The 19,350-nt window shown below is 38.6% G+C and overlaps 1 protein-coding gene across 1 annotated transcript in view; it reads left to right on the top strand.

The window, feature by feature from the left end:
* AFG1L (AFG1 like ATPase) overlaps nucleotides 1-19,350 on the top strand; it is a 229,216-nt gene that overhangs the window by 163,659 nt on the left and 46,207 nt on the right. Inside the window, exon 9 of the mRNA XM_046006748.1 lies at nucleotides 2,677-2,759. Coding sequence (XP_045862704.1) covers nucleotides 2,677-2,759 — 83 coding nt within the window. The remainder of the gene's footprint in view (nucleotides 1-2,676; nucleotides 2,760-19,350) is intronic.

Below are 19,350 nucleotides of genomic sequence, written 5' to 3'. Positions count from 1 at the left end.
TCGGAGGCAGAGTGTGAACTGCTAGCTAAAACAAGAGTATCTCCTCCCTGTCCCGGGTGGCTGGGCCCCCAGAATGACAGCCTGGGCAAAGGGGAGGAGGTCTCTCTTTTCCCAATTTTGGTACATTACTCAAAGTTGAGAAGAGAGATATATGGTTATAGCATAAAAACAAACAAACGAAAAGAACCAAAAAACCCAGATCATTTGAGGCAAGAGGAGAGTGGAATGCGTGTGCATGTATTTGAGCGATACCGTATTCCTTTCTGGTGAGATGGTTTAGAGGCCCGAGAGTGAGGCCTGGGGAGTGGGTTTGAGCCACTTGGAATGGTGAGCTGGGTCGGGGAGGGGGGGGGCGGTCTGAATAGGGAGGCCCACCGGCTGCTCGGGTCTAGCATTGTAGGGTGGCATGACTTTGTTAGGTCCAAGGGTTGTTTGTCACAGGTGTGGTTCGAAAGCTCTGTTTTGCAGACTTCCCTAGAGGACCATCAGGGATTATTTTATTTCGTTTTTTAAAATATTTTACTTATTTATTTGAGAGAGCGTGCGCATGCGCGCTGGGGCGCAAGTTGTGGGAGGGAGGAGAAGCCAACTCCCCGCTGAGCAGGGAACCCAGCGCGAGGCTCGTTCCCAGGACCCTGGGATCGAAATACTCCAGCGTTCCAGTCCAGATTTCTGGGTTATTCCTAAGGTGATTATCTGTCCCAGTTTGCCCAGGACTGTCCTGATGTGAGCACTGAAAGTCCTGCATCTGGGGAAACCCCTCAGTCCCAGGGGGATGGTTGATCGCCCTATTTTCCCTTCTTGAGCCACTTAGCAGCTGCAGCACGGAAGAGGGGAAATGTATTCTCCCTATCCCTGTGCACAGTCTCTTCCCTGCAGTGCAGCGGATAAACAGCCCTCGGCTCTTGGGTCACGGTTCAGCCCAGGATGCACTTTCAGAGAGGAAGAATGTTGCTGCATTTCCAGTGTGCCCAGATTATCTATTGCTGTGTAACAAATGACTGAAAAGAGTAGAGGCTTAAAACAACATTGCCTCATTATTTCTCCTGGTTTCCATGGGTTAGGGGTTTGAGAAAGCCTCAGTTGGCAATTCCGGCTCCGTTAGGACCGTAGTGGCAACACCTGGAGCAGCTGGGGACTGGTCAGACGACACCTGTTTCATGTCATCTCGGGGCCCCTCCAGGCCGTGTCTCTGTATGGGCTGCTTTGAGCTCTCTCCAGTAAGTTTGATGATTACCTCACAGTTCCTGGTTCGGAGCAAGTGTTCCAGCTAGCGACTAAGAAGCTGCCTTGATGATCACATAGGGTACTATCGCATAGCATCCTCTTGCCTAGTCACAAGTTGGGTGGGGGGTGGGAGGGGCACAGACCCCACTCCCTGATGGTTGGGGTAGCAACATCACAGCATGTTGGCATGGGGAAATTACTGAAGCCATCTTTGGAAAACACAGTTTGCCACAATTACCTTGGCCCAAAAAAGCAGTTTTTCACTAATAAAGGTAATGAAGTTGTTAAAATACAATTTTTTCCTCATGAATTTTCATAAAGCAATTTTCATTTAGGATGAAAACAAAAAGATCAGCCTGTAAATGTTTTCTTGAATTGTTCTGAAAACCCTTGCTCACCATTGTTCTACTGGAATGAATATGTGTCTATAATATATAATATATATGTCCCCCCCTTCCCCCTAAAAAGAAAGCCAACTGACCGAGATAGGTGTAGCAAAAGTTCATAAGCTTCTACAGGAGGAGTTTCAGCGTGTGTGTGTGTGTGTATGTGTGTGTGTGTGTGTGTGTGTGTGTGGTGTGAGTTTCCATGCACAGGTACAGCCTGGGTGGGGCAGGGTGGGGGGAGATGGAAAGGAAAGAGTAATTGGGAGAATGGAAGGACAAGGGTGGCTCAGGACTCCGGCTGAAAGGAGGGTCTGCAGCTGGAAAGAACTCTAAAGTCATCGATGGCTGGAGGGGGGTACTCTACAGGATAAGGGCGGTGGTGGTCATTTACGAGTGAAATGCACATATACAGAAAGCATCCCTTTAGTAAGAGCATTAAAGTAAGAGCACATTTAGGGGCGCCAGGGTGGCTCAGTGGGTTAAGCCGCAGCCTTCGGCTCAGGTCATGATCTCAGGGTCCTGGGATCGAGTCCCGCATCGCGCTCTCTGCTCAGCGGGGAGCCTGCTTCCCTCTCTCTCTCTCTTTGCCTGCCTCTCTGTCTACTTGTGATCTCTCTCTGTCAAATAAATAAATAAAATCTAAAAAAAAAAAAAAAAAAGAGCACATTTAAATGTGGCTACTACGCTCAGGCCCGGCTCTCTCCCATTGTGATGCTGAAGACACACGAGTTATTTTTTTCTGGTGGTTTCTTACTTAATGGTAACAGAAATCGGGGTTTAAAAAATTTTTTAATGTAGTGCCATCAGGTGGGGAATTTGCCGATTAGCTTTGTTATAGCAAAGTTGCGGAAAGGCATGCTGCCAGTCTTCACTTTTTTGAACTGATTTCTTTGGGCTTGATGTATATTTAATATTCAACTTTTATGATTCTTACTTGACGTCTCTTGTTTTGTCCTAAACGCGTTGTTTTCCTGAGGAAAAAGTTCAAAGATTAAAAAAAGAAAAAGGATAGCCAAGAGATCATAATTCTGAGCCACGACTTGTTTGTGTTTCTGGGTTGCAGAAATATTGTAATACGGTCCAGCTAGATTCTGGGATTGACTACCGGAAAAGGGAACTTCCTGCTGCAGGAAAACTCTACTATCTGTAAGTTTTTCATTGTTTAAATTTAATTTTCTAAGTTTAATATCGAATAATTAATCAGGAAAAGATGAGAAAAAATAAGTAGGGTAATTATTAGAGCAGGAAAGGCTAGTTCTGAAGCCTGTGATTCTTAGAATACAAAATGTTATAATGTTAACTTCTCTCAACTGTGTTTTTTGCCATCCACATTTGCATGATTTATAATGTGTGATTGGATGAAACCCTAATTAGTTTTTTGGGGAGGAGTGATGACAGATGGTTAGAAAGTAATGAGATCCTCTTACGAGACTCTAGGATTAAGAGAATATCTTTATTGTGAGAAAGTAATTAATTATTTGTGGACATCTCCTGACAAATGTGCCGTTTCGGTTCCCCCAAAATTGTTGTTTTATTTTGTTCGACAGTCTGTTGTATTTATTATTGTTGACTGACTTCCATACATAACTATGTAAAATATATATATATACACAAGTACAGCTGGATATATTTTATCCTTTAAAAACAAAGGTTCTCCTGAGTAGGAGCTATTTATAATAATAGATGTATTCAGCACGTGCAGTTAATGCTGACAAACAAATAGTTGGTTTTAAAATGTCATTTGTGAGAACCTGAAAAGGGACAAGTGCTTTACAAATGTAATCTGTTTAGCATATCCCGCCAGTGTTGGGCACATAGTGGGTTCTCAATAAATAGGTCTAAGTGCTAATTGTGATTTAACTCAAAGGCATGTTTCTGCTAATTTAAATTTTGATGACAAAAGAGGTTCAGCAAAGTTCTTGTCTCTGCCACCTTGTAAGCAGAAGTACTTTACTGTTTTTGAAGCAGAAATTAGCTAGAAAAATCACATAATTAAAATTGCATGCTTTACAGTGTACCAAGGGGGACAATTTCGGTTTATTATTCAGACTCTGATGATTATTACAGAAGGTTCTTCATGTGCCCTTAAGTACTTTGTCTTTAAAGTACTTTATAATTTTAAAAAATTCTTATAGCACTTCTTTCTTCTTTAGCTTGGACTTACACCCTCTGTTCCTTTTATGTTTGTATTTGCAGGTTTTAAAAATTTTTCTATTATTTGCGATCTTTCCTGATTCTTTGCTACAAATTTCGTGATATTCCTGATGTGTGGTACCTAGAAATTAGCTTCTTACTATTCTCTGCATTCTTTTTCAAAGGGGGCAGTCTTTGTCCCCCATTTCCCCACAAAACGTATCCTTATGTGGAGGAATTAAAACATTTTCCTAATGGGAAATTCCTTCAGTTGGGATGGTCGTCTGGGTCTACATCACGAGATTTGTTTCCTATTGCTGGAGAGGTCTCAGTGGATTTTATAGGATGTGGAAAGCTGCCTTTGTTGGGAGGATAGCCATTTTCTCTCCAACCTTCTCCCTGAGGCTGCTTCTTCCTTTTCCTGCTAAAGTGCAGTTTTAACACAATGAAATTCAGGTTTGTATTTAAAATACTCACTGGAGGAAAACAACATCTAACAGCAACCCAGAGTCCAGGAATGGCGCTCTGGATCAACTTTCTTAAAAATATATGTATTCATTTAATCCTCAAGGAAGGTAGATTTTGTTTGTGTATTTAATAGCAAAAAGAGCTTCGCTCTGATTGGATAACCAAAACTAGAGAACCTAAAGGCACAGCTCACTCAGTGGGTAAGATACATGTTCCTGAGGAGAATCAGGAATTAAAATCCCCTCGGGAGTGGGAGAATACTATTAGCTCCGGAGACACGGTGCTAAGACTATAATTTATATTGTTTCACAGGAGCCCTTAGGAAGAACTTCTTTCATGACAAAGAAAAATTTCCTAGGGTCATGTTAACATTTCTGATTTAATTAGGTTTCTTTTGCTCTTGTTCTTTTAGGGAAACTTAATTAATTTCCCCCATAACAGATTTTAATGTCCCATACTATATATTGCCCTATTACAACGTGTGTTTCTCTTTACTACCCTCTGCCTAAACATCTGGCATTCGTACCTGAACATACAAGTTCAGATTCCCCCTTTGTCCATCTCATTGCCTACCGCCCAGCCGTCTGAAAAGAAAAACAAAATTCTAGCTTCCCTCCAGGGGAACATGAAGCATTATCTCAGGATTTCATACAAGCAGAATCCTACATATGATCTTTAATGAAATAGAAGTATTCATTAATTCAGTATTTTATTAGTTGAACTTTCCAAAAGCTAATTCAGAATGTGGCCAAACACAACCCAAATAATATCAAGGATTATCAGAGATCTTACAAAGTACCCAAAAAGTTCACATGGGAACACTTTCTATGGTTCATAAGATTGTCAGGGTTGCAAAAGAACGAATTCATATGTGACATCATATGTTTGTATGTAATCTATTTTAGTTGTAGTTTTACATCACATTAGATGTAGAAATCTTATAGTACCTTTATAAATAAGTTGCAGGGCGCCTGGGTGGCTCAGAAGCTGCTGCCTTCGGCTCAGGTCATGATCTCAGGGTCCTGGGATCGAGTCCCGCATCGGGCTCTCTGCTCAGCAGGGAGCCTGCTTCTCCCTCTCTCTCTCTCTCTCTCTGCCTGCCTCTCTGCCTACTTGTGATCTCTCTCTGCTAAATAAATGAATAAAATCTTAAAAAAAAAAAATAAATAAATAAATAAATAAGTTGCAGATGTTTTTGGCTCATCCGAAGAAGTTCTTAATCTCGTACAAAACGAACTCAGAAACTTGAAATTTAGCAAGTTACAAATGATAGAAAGCTTGAGCCCACATATCTGAACTTTGCAGAAATTAAAACATCCCATGATTGTCCAATTTTTTATTCTGTGGTAACTGCATGATCACCCCAGACACGAGCACGAAGTCATTCTCTTCCTTGTTGCTTGGTGGATTGGGCTCAGTGGGCATCCCATGTGGGGAATATGGTTTGCCAAGATCCAAGCAGGTCAACTAAGCATTGGGCTTTCTTTTTGCATTTGGGTGGGGGCTTGGATGAGTAATTTTTTTGAACTGCCTGGTGTTTGCCAATGGTGGCCGTATCCCATGCCCTTCAGAGAATTTCACTGCTTCAAATTAGTTCTCTAATTGGGGGCCATGACAGTGGAGGTTTTCATTTTCTATATGCAACGAGCCTCTCTTTTCAGACCGGAAACACCGCTGCTGAGGGGTCCATGGGATGCTGCCCCCAGGCTATTTTGCTGTCACTATTGTGAAGAATTATGGTTTTTCATGGTGAGAGGAGATCAGACCATGTTGGACGCTCCCTTGTTCCTTTCTCTTTTTCTTTTTCATTCAGGAATGAGTAAATAAGTTCTTTTTCTAAGTCTGTTGAAGGAAGTAGGGCTTGAGGGTGAGGAGAGGGTTCCTGTTCAAATACCATATCTTTGTCACGCTCCCCTCAAAGTACCCCACCCCTAGCACAAAGGCCATGGCCTCAGCGGAAGACTTTAAACTGAACCAGAAGGGATATGGGGAAGGTATTGGGCCTGGGATTTGATTTTACCCAACTTGCCAGCTAATAGGTTTGCCTGTTACTGTTTCATGGATGCTGGATCCATGAAACATGGATGCAGAAGACAAGAGAGACTTGGGTCAGAGACAAAGGATTTTATGACCCTTGGTGTGGAGAGCATGGTGTGTCCGTGCCCTCCTTGCCCTGTGGTTCCATTGTTGGGGGCACGGGAAGTTTTGGCAAGGGCCCAGATGAATCCCTGCATAGACAATGAATTGTATTATAGGACAGGAACTCTGAGCTTGGGGAATCTACCATTTTATAGCCAGAAGTAAGCAAGCCTGTTTTTTTGTCTCAAGGGAGACATTGCCTTGTCTCTCAAGGTTTCTTGGGCCAAACACAACCTTGAGAAATGGCTAGGGCCACGCATTCTTGGCGCGCTTGGCAAGATGCGCAGATGAGTGAAAGACCCATTTTGGACCCCTGTTTCTCCCAACAGGGGACACTGACCAGACTTTTAACCTTAAAGAAGCCCGGCTTTCTCCTTTTATTTCTTTTGGCTCTTATCCATCAAGTCATTCACTACTTCTGCAAAATTATATCTGAACCTGTTATTCAGTTATGGAATATTTCAGTTAAATTATCTCAAGACCATTTCACTTTCATGTATGTGGGAACTATGGGTCATATTGAAATGATTAAAAATTTGTCACAACTTTTAGATAAAGCCCAAATACTCACATATTTTTGCCTGGCTTTTTACAGTACATATGTTCACCTGTCTTTTGAGCCGATCTAAAAAAGAAGTTTCTTTTTACTTTTACCTATTGAAGTTTCATGTCTGAAGTACTCAATCTCCCACTTGGGAAATATCTACTCCAAACAGAAAATAATTTTTGAGAATATATCTCTGAATATTTAAAAAAAAAAAAGTTTGCTGGCCAACACCACACAGCTCTGTTTTAGAAGAAAGGTCTGTGAAAACAAAGATATTGGAGCTCATACATATTAAAACATCCCCATAATTAAAAACTTCATGTTTCTTGCCTATGATAGTCCCTACAGACACTCCCCTCCTTCCTCAACTGAGAGAACCAGATCAATGAAAATTTAAAATATTTCTTAACTCAATTGTCACATTTTTTCATACCTAAAACATTGGCAGACATCTGTCTTCTGCCTGGAAGTTCCCCATTTCTAGTTCACCAGAGTCTCTAGGACATCTTGGGACCTTCTCCCCATCACCAGCCCCCATCATTACCATTCCAGGTGTTTCTGTCTTAGACATTGGACTTTACAGTGTCTGTCTTAGTTTTTCTTACCAGTTGGAGTACCAACACGGCCGGTCATTTCCTGTTCCAGTTCCCACTGGAGAACCTCTGAAGCATCTGCTAATGAAATTTGTCGTCAATGGAAATTGTCAGGTCTAGTTCTTTTCCTTTTAGACTATAATTTGTTTCAGTTCCATCTTCCTGACTGCCCAGAGTCCTATAGCTGGCTGTGTGCATACCCCATTGAAACAATTTTTCTCTCATCATCTATAACAAAGATTCTATGGTAGAAAGCCAAATATGGGTCCCCTATATTCTTTTCCCTTTAATTCCCTGAATTCCCTCATGCATCTTTTAGAGTCTTCTATAATCATATTATTCCTACTCTGATACTATTTTTCATGGTGTCACAATGGAGTAATGATAGTATTGAAGGAAAATAGCACATAAGTTAAGGAATGTAAAATGTGTTTAGCAGCAAAGGATATAGAAATATATCTATATGGTGATTGTGGCACAAAAACAGAGGATGACATAGCATATTCTCATTTGAAGTTGTAAGGTTTTTTGAGGGCCCACTAGCTGACAAAAGTAGCACCTGATCAGGATAAGGAGCCCATCAGGTCACCTTCGTCATTCTTGGGTTGGTAGGTGGGTAGGGGAGAAGGGAGGCTTATACCCTCCCAGCTTACATATTTTGATTGATTTTTCTGTACATCTGGCTCTGAAAGCTATGCTTAGTATTAATGTAGCTACATCAGCTTTTTAAAAATTCACATTTCCATGATCTATCTTTTCCTATCCTTTTGCTTTTAACTTATCTGTGTCCTACTTAAAATGGTTTCTTGTGAGCAAGACATAGTTGGGAATTTATTTATTTTTTTTAAAGGTTTTTTTTTTTAATTTATTTATTTGACAGAGAGAGAGATCACAAGTAGAGAGGCAGGCAGAGAGAGAGGGGGGGATGCAGGCTCCCTGCTGAGTAGAGAACCCAATGTGGGGCTCGATCCCAGGACCCTGAGATCATGACCTGAGCCGAAGGCAGCAGCTTAACCCACTGAGCCACCCAGGTGCCCCAGTTGGGAATTTATTTTTATGCAGTCTGACATTCTCTTTCTTTAAGGGGGGGGGGGTGTTCAAACCATTTAAATTTAATGTGTTTATTGATGTGGTTGAATTTGGTGGTATCATTTGTTTTTTTCTGTCCTTCCCATTTACCTCTTTTTCTGACTTATTTCATTTTTAAGATTCCATTTTCTCTCACATATACCTTCTTGTTTTTGTTTTTGTGGTTGCTACAGAGTTTAGAGGAAGCATCTTTAACTTATAATAGTCTGCTTTCAAGTAACATTATATCTCTTGATGTACAATATAAAAACCCTACAACAGTGTACTTCCATTTTCACTATCCTGGCCTTCGTGCTGTTATAGTCCTACATTTTATTATGTAATTATCTATTCTATTGTGTAATATTATATGTATTTTATGTTATATACCACACAATATGGTGGTACTATTTTTGCTTGAACAGTCAATAATCTTTTAGAGATTTTTTAAATAAAAAAATTCTTTTACATTTATATGTATACCATTAGATGAATACCGTTTCTTATGCTGTTCATTCTGTTGTATAGTTTGAAATTTCCATTTGGTTTCATTTTCTTTCCTTTTGGAAGTCTTTAACATTTCTTGTAGTGGTATTCTGCTAGTGGTAAATGTTCTCATTGTTTATATGTCTCACGTGTCTCTAAAGTCTTTTGGTTTTATTTCTGAAAGACATTTTTGCTGGCTAGAAAATTTGTGGTTGGCAGATTTTTTTTTCCCCTTTTGGTACTTTAAATATTGTTGCTTGATTATCTTCTGACTTGTATTGTTTCTAATGAGAAATCTATCATTCTTTGTCCTTCTTTACATCATATGTCTTTTTACTAGCTGCTTCTACAGTTTTCTTTTTGTTATTGGTTTTAAGCTGTCTGTTTATGATGTGCCTTGGTGTGATTTTGTTTGTTTGTTTCTTTTTCTCAAGGTTGGTTATACTTCTTGGATCTGTGAGTTTATAGTTTTAATGGAATTTGGAGAGTTTTTATTCCTTATTTCTTAACATACTTTGTCCCCCCTCCCCCTCTCCAGTTTCTGGGACTCCAGTTATACTTATATGAGACCTCTGTATGTTGTCTCACAGCTTCCTGATTCTCTGCTCATTTTTTCCCCCAATCTTTTTTTCAATCTTTTTTCATTTTGGGTAGTTTCTTTGGCAGCGTGTAATCTGCTATTAATCCTACCGCATGTACTGTTCATCTCAGACATGGTATGTTTTTGTTTCTAGAAGTTCAACTTCTAGAAGACTTTATATCTTCTTTCTCTGTTCTTAATATCCTTATACTTTCTAGGGTGCCTGGGTGACTCAGTTGGTTAAGCGTTTGTCTTAGGCTCAGGTCTCATGGGATCCTGGTATCAAGCCCAGAGTCTGCTTGTCCTTCTCCCTCTGCTCTCTCTTGCTTTCTCTCAAATAAAGAAATAAAATCTGAAGAAAAAAAAAATCCTCATACCTTCCTGTAGCTTAGTGAACATACAGAGAATATTTATAATCACCGTTTCAATGTCTTTGTCCCCTAATTCTACCATATATGTCATTTTGGGGTCTATTCCTACTGATTGATTTTTATCCTTTTTATTTTTAAAGATTGTTTATTTTATTTTGGAGAGTGTATGCAAGTGGGAGAAGGGGCAGAGGAGAGGGAAAAAAATCCTCAAGCAGACTTCTCACTGAGTGCGGAGCCCAGCACAGGACTTGGATCTCAGGACCCTGAGATGACCACCTGAACAGAAATCAAGAGTCAAATGCCTAACCGACTGAGCCACATAGGTGCCCGGGTTTTTATCCTTTTTAGAAGTTACATTCTCCTGCTTCTTTGCATGCCTGTTAATTTTGATTGAAGGCCAAATATTGTGAATTTTACATTTTGGGCTTTGTTCTAGGTCACAGTTAAGTTATTTGGAAATAATTGTATCCTTTCAAGGCTAAGCTTTGTAAAGTGGGTAATCTTTATTCTAAAAAAGAGTAATCTTTATTCTATGGTTAATTACTCCCACTAGCGAAGAAATACTCTTCTGAGGACTCTGCTGGATGCTCCGTGTGTTAGTAGGGCTCTCTACTATGACTGGAGGAAATATGAACTATTTCCGGCCATTGAGCGCCAATGAGCTCCAAGAGTAATGCTATGTGATTTCCCATGCTGTTTTGTTGTTGTTTGTTTGTTTGGCCCAATCTCTCTCCCCGCCCCCTTCCCACCACCCCACTCCAGAGGCCTGAGGGTACAGGAGACAAGTGAAGCCAAGAGTCCTGTCATTGGGTACTCTGGAGCACGCAGACACTCAAACGGCAGGCCTCCTGGCGACAACTATAGTTATCCATTTCCCGTTCCTTGCTCTGTTTCACCAGTGGCATAGCCCAGCCCTGGCCTTGAGTCATTTCTTCTCATGCATGCACAGATCAGTCTTCAGTTCAAAGACTGAGAGGGACCATTTGTAGATCATGGAACCTTTGCCTTTGGGTGTGTAGCTCTCTCTTCAGTATTCTGCCTTGCAAATTCTAGCTGCCATGGCCTCCCCAAATTCGGAATCTGTTTTCTCTTTTTTTTTTTTTCCAATTTTTTTTTTTTTAATAAACATATAATGTATTTTTATCCCCAGGGGTACAGGTCTGTGAATCGCCAGGTTTACACACTTCACAGCACTCACGATAGCACTTACCCTCCCCAATGTTTTCTCAACGCAGAGACCACTGGGATCTGATCAGATTTCCTCTTCTGAAGCCTGGAAGCTCATCTCATTTGTTTTCTTTCCCTCAGGGATCACTGTCCTGTGCTTTCTGTGATCTGGTGTCTGAAAAAACATCGTTTCATATAGTTTAGACAATTTGTAGTTATTTAAGGTGGGAGGGCAAATCTGGGCCCTGTTACTTCATTATGGTCACATCTGAAGTGTAAGTTTCCAGTCCATTATCGTGAAAGCAGGTAAATAAAAGAATCAAGTATCTTTCCTGCCTGTTTTAAAAGAACTGATTTTTAGTATAACAAAATAGTTGATGAGGGATGCTTATCTTTATAGATGTTTTCTAGAAAACAGATGAAAAAAGAGTGAAAGAATTAGAATATCACCATTTTGTAAAACCATCACAGTTTAATGGAACTAGTTAATGATCTTAAGTTCTATAATAATTGCAGTAGAAATGGAACCTGAATTTGATCCATTTACAGGAAATATTAAGGAGCAATGGAGTATGTTAAATAACATCACGGGAATATATTCTTCAAAATGTAGACTGAATATTTTTTTAATGACATAAATAACTTGCTTCTTGAACAAATAAAAAAAGAGAGAGAACCTATAGATTAAAAGAGACTTAAGGAACTTAGCAACCAATTTCTGAGTGTGGACCTTACTTAGATCCTGAATCAAACAAACTGTAAGGACAAAAGCAAAAAGAAAACAGTATGAAATGACAATCAGAGACATTCACACACTAACTGCATATGTCATGACATTGAAGAATCAGTGGTAGCTTTGTTAGGTGTGATAAGGATATTATACTTATTTTTTAGTAGCTTTATTGAAATAGAATTCGCATGCCATATAGTTCACCCGTTTAAAGTGTATAGTTAATGACTTTTAGTATAGTATATTCACGGAATCATGCAACCAGAACCAGTCTGTTTCGGAATGTTTTTATCACTCAACCATCCACCGACCAGCCCAGGCAACCACTAATCTACTTTCTGCCTCTCTGTATTTACCCATCCTGAATATTTCATTTCAGTGGAATCATGTAAGATGTGTTCCTTTGTGATTGCCTTCCTTCACTTAGCGTAATTTTTTTAGGATTCATATTATTATTGCCAAACAATATTCCGTTAAATATAGAACTTTTATTTGTCCACTCCTTAGCCGATGGACATTTGCGTTGTTTCTGCTTTTTGGCTATTGTAAATAATGCTGCTGTGAACATTCGTGTACAAGTTTTTTTTTGTGGACTTACATTTTTATTTCTTTTGCATAGACCTAGGAGTGGAATATCTGGGTGTGGTTAGTTCTGCATTTAGTCTTTTGAAGAACTTCCAGACTGTTTTCCAAAGCAGCTGTACCATTTTGTATCTCCATTAGTAGTGTATGATGGCTCCAGTTTCTTCAAATCTGTGACATTGCTTGTCCTTACCTCTGTTATTGTAGCCTTAGTTTCCTAGAGATGTTGTTACAAAGTACCATGATCCGGGTGGCTTAAAACACCAGAAATTTATTGACTTGCAGTTCTGGAGGCAAAAAATCCAAAATCAAGTTTTCGGCAGGGCCTTGCCTCCTCTGAAACCTCTAGGAGAGAATATTTCCCTTACTTCTTCTCGTTTCTGTTGTTTGTCATCAGTATGTGGTATTCCTCGACTTGCAAATGGGTCGATCCAGTCTCGGCTTTTATTGTCACAGGGTCCTCCTCTGCGTCTCCTCATAAGGGTATTGGTCATATGGGATTAAGCGCTCTCCCACTTTACCAGTTACATCTATAAAGACCCTATTTATAAATAAGGCACATGTTGAGGTGCTGGGACTTAGGACTTCATATCTTTTTGGGGAAACAATCCAACCCAAATACAATCCTAGCGAATGTCCAATGGTATCTCATTATGGGTTCCATTTGCATTTCTCTGATGGGTAATGACATTGAGCATTGTTTCATTTGCTTGTTGACCATTGTGTATCTTCTCAGGAGAAAAGTCTATTCAGATACTTCACCCATTTTAAAATTGTGTCATTATTGGATCTTAAGCGTTCTTTATACGTTCTAGATATAGATCCTTTGTCGTATATATAATTTATAAAAATATTTTCCATATTCTGTGGTTTATCTTTTTATTTTTGTTGATGATGTCCTTTGAAGCACCCAAGCTTTAATTTTGATGTTGTCCAATTTATTTTTTTCTTTCATTATTTATACTTTTGTCCCATTTAAGAAACCATTGTCTAATCCAAGGTTGTGAATATTTATACCTATGTTTTCCTCTATGAGTTTTACAGTTTCAGCTCTTATATTTAGGTATTTGATTAATTTTGAGTTAATTTTCCTATGTGATGTGATATAGTGGTCTATCTTCATTCTTTTGCATGTGGATATCTAGTTGTCCCAACATCATTTGTTCAAAAGACTATTCTTTCTGTATTGAATTATAGCAATACCATTGTTGAAAATTAATTGACTGCAAATATAAGGGTTTATTTCTGGTCTCGATTATATCCCATCAATCTGTTTGTCTATCTTTATGTCAATGTCATCCTGTCTTGATTGCTATAGCTTTGTAGTAAATTTTGAAATCAAGAAATCTGAGCCCTACAGCTTTCTTCTTTTTTTTCTCCCCAAGATTGTTTGACTTATTCTGTGTCCTTTGAATTTCCATAAGAATATTACAGTCCTCTTGTCAATTTCTACAACACAAAGCCAGCTAGAATTTTTATAAGGATTGTATTGAATCTGTAAATCACATTGGGAAACACAGTATCAAACATTTTGATTCATGCACGTGAAATATTTCACTAGTTTCTTAGGGCTGCCATACAAAGTGCCACAAATTGAGTGTCTTGGAATAGCAGAAACTTGTTCTATCATTGTTCTTGAGGCTAGCAGTCCAAAATCAAGATGTTGGCAGGTTGGTTCCCACTGGGTACTCTGAAAGAGAATCTGTTCCATCCTTCTCCTGTAGTTTCTGGTGATTCCTCAGCTTGTAGGTGCATCACTCCAATCTCTGCCTCTATCTTCATAAGCCATTCTCCCTATGTGTCTTTGTTTCTGAATTTCCTCTTCATATAAGGATACCAGTCATTGCATTAGAGACTATCCTAAACTAGTATGACCTCATCTTGATTATATCTGCAAAGATCCTATTTCAAATTAAGGTCACATTCCCCAATATTGGAGGTTAGGTGTTTAACATTTTGGAGGACACAATTCAACCCTTAACAGCTATCTTTTCATTTATTTTGGTCTTTTGTAATTCCTTTCAACAGTGTTTTATAGTCTTCAAGGTATAAAGTTGTATAATTCTTTTTGTTTATTTTATTCATAAATATTTTATTGTTTTTAAAGCTGGTGTTAAGTGGAATTGTTTTTCTGATTTCACTTCTGGTTTCTTTATTGCTACTATGTAGAAATGCAACTGATTTTTGCATATTGATCTTGTAGCCTGCAACTTTGCTGACATTGTTTATTTGTTCTAATAGTTTCTTATAGTTCCTGATAGATTCTAATTCCCTAGGTCTTTCTAAATATAAGAAAGATCATGTCTACTGCAAATAGAGATAGTTTAGTCCTTCCTTTCCAACCTGGATGCTTCCCCCCACCACCCCTAATCTGGATGCTTTTTACTTTCCTTGTCTGATTCGTTTGCATAGAACATCTGGTACAATGCTAAATAGAAGTGGTATATTCCATTATAGAATGGACACCCTTGTCTTGTTTCTGAGCTTAAGTAGGGAAGACTTTATTCTTTAACCATCAATTATGATGTTATCTCTGGGTTTTTCATAGATGCCCTTTATTAGGTTAGACTTTCCCTTATATTGTTAGTTACTGAATATTTTTATCATGAAAGGTGATGGATTTGGACAAGTGCATTTTCTGTGTCTATTGAGATGATCATGTTTTTCTTGTCCATTCTACTGATAAGGTATATTTCATTAATTTTTAGATTTTAAGTTAACCTTGCATTTTTGGGATACATCCCATTTGGTCATGGTATATAATCCTTTTAATGTGTTGCTTGATTTCATTTGCTATTCTTTTGATAAGGATTTTTGTGTTTATAGTCATGAGAGATTTCATGTCTTTGTCAGGTAATACTTGCTTAATAGAATGAATTGGAGAGTATTCCTTCTTCTATTTAGATTTTCTCGGTAGTTTGTATCTTTCTAAGAGCTTGTCCATTTCATTTAGGTGATCTAATTTGCGGGTATATAATTGTTAATTGTATTCCCTTATAACCCTTTTTATTTCTAATGTTCTCTCTTCCATTCCTGATTTTGATAATTTTTGTCTTCACTTTTTTTTCATCTGTCTAGGTAAAGATTTGTCAATTTTGTTCACTTTTTCAAAGAACCAACTTTAAAAAAGATTGCTGTATTATTTTTCTATTCCCTATTTCATTGTTTTCCACTCCAATCTTTATTTCCCTCCTTCCACTTATTTTAGGTTTAGTTTTTCTTCTTTATACAGAATCTGATGGTGGAAAGCTAGGTTATTGGTTTGAGATTTTTCTTCCCTTTTAATTTAATTAATTAATTAATTAATTAATTTGAGAATGAGAGAAAGAGAGTGAGAGAGAGCATGAGAGGGAGAGGTCAGAGGGAGAAGCAGACTCCCCGCAGAGCTGGGAGCCCGATCGATGCAGGACTTGATCCTAGGATCAACTCCGGGATCATGACCTGAGCCAAAGGTAGTTGCTTAACCAACTGAGCCACTCAGACTCCCTTTCTTCTTTTTTTAAAAATGTGGGTATTCAAGTTAACACATTTTCTTCTAAGCACTACTTTAACTGTGTCCCGTAAGTTTCGGTTTGTTGTGTCTTCATTTTTGTTACCTGAAAATATTTTCTAATTTTCTTTTGATTTATTTATTTATTTTACCTATTGGTCATTTAGGAGTATATTTAATTTTCAGGGTGAATTTCCAAAATACCTTTCTGGTATTAATTTCTAATTTCACTCCATTATGATTAAGAACAGACTCCATATAATTTAATCCTTTTTAATTATTAAGGCTTGCTTTATGACTCTAGGATATGATCTTTCCTTGAGAATGTTCCATGTAGGGCACCTGGGTGGCTCAGTGGGTTAAACCTCTGCCTTCGGCTCAGGTCATGAATCTCAGGGTCCTGGGATCGAGTCCTGCATCAGGCTCTCTGCTCGGCAGGGTGCCTGCTTCCTCCTCTCTCTGCCTGCCTCTCTGCCTGCTTGTGATCTCTCTCTGTCAAATAAATAAATAAATTCTTTAAAAAGGGGGGGGGCACCTGGGGGCTCAGTGGGTTAAACCTCTGCCTTCGGCTCAGGTCATGATCCCAGGCTCCTGGGATCGAGCCGCGCATTGGGCTCTCTGCTCGGCAGGGAGCCTGCTTCCCTCTCTCTCTGCCTGCCTCTCTGCCTACTTGTGATCTCTGTCTGTCAAATAAATAAATAAAAATAAAATCTTTTAAAAAAAAGAAAAAAGAAAAGAGAATGTTCCATGTACACTTGAGAATAATGTGTATTCTGCTATTATTGGGTGAAGTATTTATATAGATGTCTGTTAGGTCTAGTTAGTGTATAGTCTAAGTTTTATATGGCATGTTGGTCTTGTTTAACTTTACTGAAAGTTGGGGGGTACCAGGCTGCCTTAGTTGGCAGACCATGAGACTCTTGATCTTTGGGTTATAAGTTCAAACCCTACTTTGGGGTATAGAGATTATTTAAAAACAAAATCATAAAAAAGAGTTGGATATCGAAGTCTCCAACTGTTACTGTTTCTGTCTTCATTTATGTCAGTGTTTGCCTCATGTATTTTGGGACTCTGTTGTTAGGGGCCTATGTTTGTAATTGCTATATTATCCTGATGGATTGAAACTTTATCATTATGAAATGTCCCTTTTAATCTCTAATCACATTTTTATATTAAAGTCTGTATTATCTGATGTTAGTAGTTGTTGCTATTTGCATTAATATGTTTTTCTTCTTGTCCTTTACTTTCAACCTAGTTGTATCTTGGAACCTGAAGGATATCTCCTATGGACAATGTATTGTTGGAGCTTGCTTTTGTAATCAGTCAAACAACCTCTGCTTTTTTTTTTTTTAAGATTTTAGATTTTTTTTTAAGATTTTTTTAAAAATTTTTTTAAGATTTTCTTTGAGACCGAGAGAGAATAAGAGAGAGCATAAGATAGCAGGGTAGATGCAGAGGAAGACAGACTCCCCAATGAGCAGGGAGCCTGATGAAGAGCTCGATCCCAGGACCCTAGGGTCCTGACCTGAGCCAAAGACAGGTGCTTAACCATTGACTGAGCCACAAGCGCCCTGGGCTCTATGGTGGAAAAATAAAGTTGGTTCTCAAAAGCAGATGCACAGTATCTTTCTTATAAGAACATCTTTTGATAGTTTATGAATGAGTAAGGCCCTGCGACATTACAAACTTAAAATTTTATATTAACAAACAACTTTCTGTTTATATCTTGTAGGGCAGAGTCGGGTATGCTGTTTATCATGTCTGTTAAAAATCACAAAATTGTATATTTGACCTAATTCAGGTGCACATTAAAAATTTATTAATCTTGTATTAACTTAGGGAGTACTGAATTAATAATTTCAAGAGTTTGAAGCTATTTGAAATGCTGCCTAAGAATTCATAACAGTAGCCAAAGAAGTTCATCTTGTATGGACTTTACTCTCAGACTCCATCAGTCAGCTTAGCAGACCTTTTATCTTCCATTCCTTTATCCAACAGTCATTTGACAATAGCATATCACAGTGTTTATTTCCAGCAGGCCAGACAAGGACCAGAAGAGAGCTGGCCCACCATTTCCGCCTGAACACACTGACAAAGTATTCAGCAGCATGGCTCTAATCATCTAATAGGGTGTAAATAAGCTAATACCCAATATGTACATGAGTAAATGATATGTGTGCTTATACATATAAAAGTACAGAATAAAGTTTTTAGATTTCCTTAGAATTCTTCTTATCTTTTATTTCATCTTCAAATAGATCACATTTGAAATAAAGGTCATTTATAAATTTATAAGTAAAGGTCAATCTTCAACATTATAAAAGCTGATCTGGCAAATGCCCAAGGTCTTTCGTTCCTTGCTGTGTACTTTTTTAACCATTAAAACTCCCTTGGCCTCTCTTTCCAGGGTGGATGGGACGATTCTCTTCTTCTGAAAAGGAGTCAGGGCTTCTTACTCTCTAGCCTCCTTCTCATTTTTATTTATTTATTTTCATAATCTTCAGTCCATTCTAGCTTTTCTTACATTTTATGAAAAGGAAATATTATTGTATCTACCAAGTTGTAATTCTGCGTGTTCCACCACTGACTTATTAGGTGGGGGGTGGAAATGCTATATTTAGATTCGGTAGAAATTGTATATGGAGTTTGGGGCTGAAAAGAGGGAGTGAAGGTCTGGAATTTGAGAGCAAAAGGTGCTAGGTCCCACTTTCTGCATTATACACAGGTCAAGATTAATGGAACCAGGTAAGTTACTCTCCAGGTGACTGAGAACGGTGGGAAATTTAGAGATGGAAATAGATCTCTGAACAGTCAATTAAGCCTTTGAATGATTGAGAAGATAAATAGTAGGACCAAATCCATTCTAACAACTGATTCCGTTATGTAAAACAAACCTACAGGATTTGAAATGCAACCAAGTCTGTTTTATATTAAGGCAAATATAAACCAACTTAATCTTAGACCTGCCTCCAGCCCCAGATTATGTTTGGTGAGAGCACAAAGAGCTGTACAGCATGAATGCACAAGCAATCAGCAGAGTGAGAAGGCTCCCTGCCAGGGCAGTTTGGCACAAGAACTCTAAGAGGAAGGGGAAATTTCTCCCTCGTTGAATCAACTTTGGCTCTCTGGAATAGAGAACATGGAGAGAGAGGGACCAAGGAAAGCCAACGCTATTCTACTTGTTGATACCCTAACAAGCTGTTGATTTTAAAAAGGGGATAAAGGGGCAAAGTGTGGGTAGCATTCTGTTCCTCTGAGTCAATCCTAATGAAGTGGGAGGTTCTTGAAGAAATTAATTTCCATTTAAATTCATGTGTGACCCTCTTCTAGAAACCTCCACTTCTTTTGGGATTTTTGTTGAGAATTTCAAATGATCCAACAAT

This window comes from Meles meles, chromosome 5, assembly GCF_922984935.1.
Source record: "Meles meles chromosome 5, mMelMel3.1 paternal haplotype, whole genome shotgun sequence".
NCBI lineage: Eukaryota > Metazoa > Chordata > Mammalia > Carnivora > Mustelidae > Meles > Meles meles.
Note: the sequence above shows the minus strand (reverse complement) of the source record. Positions and strands in the feature narration are given on the sequence as shown.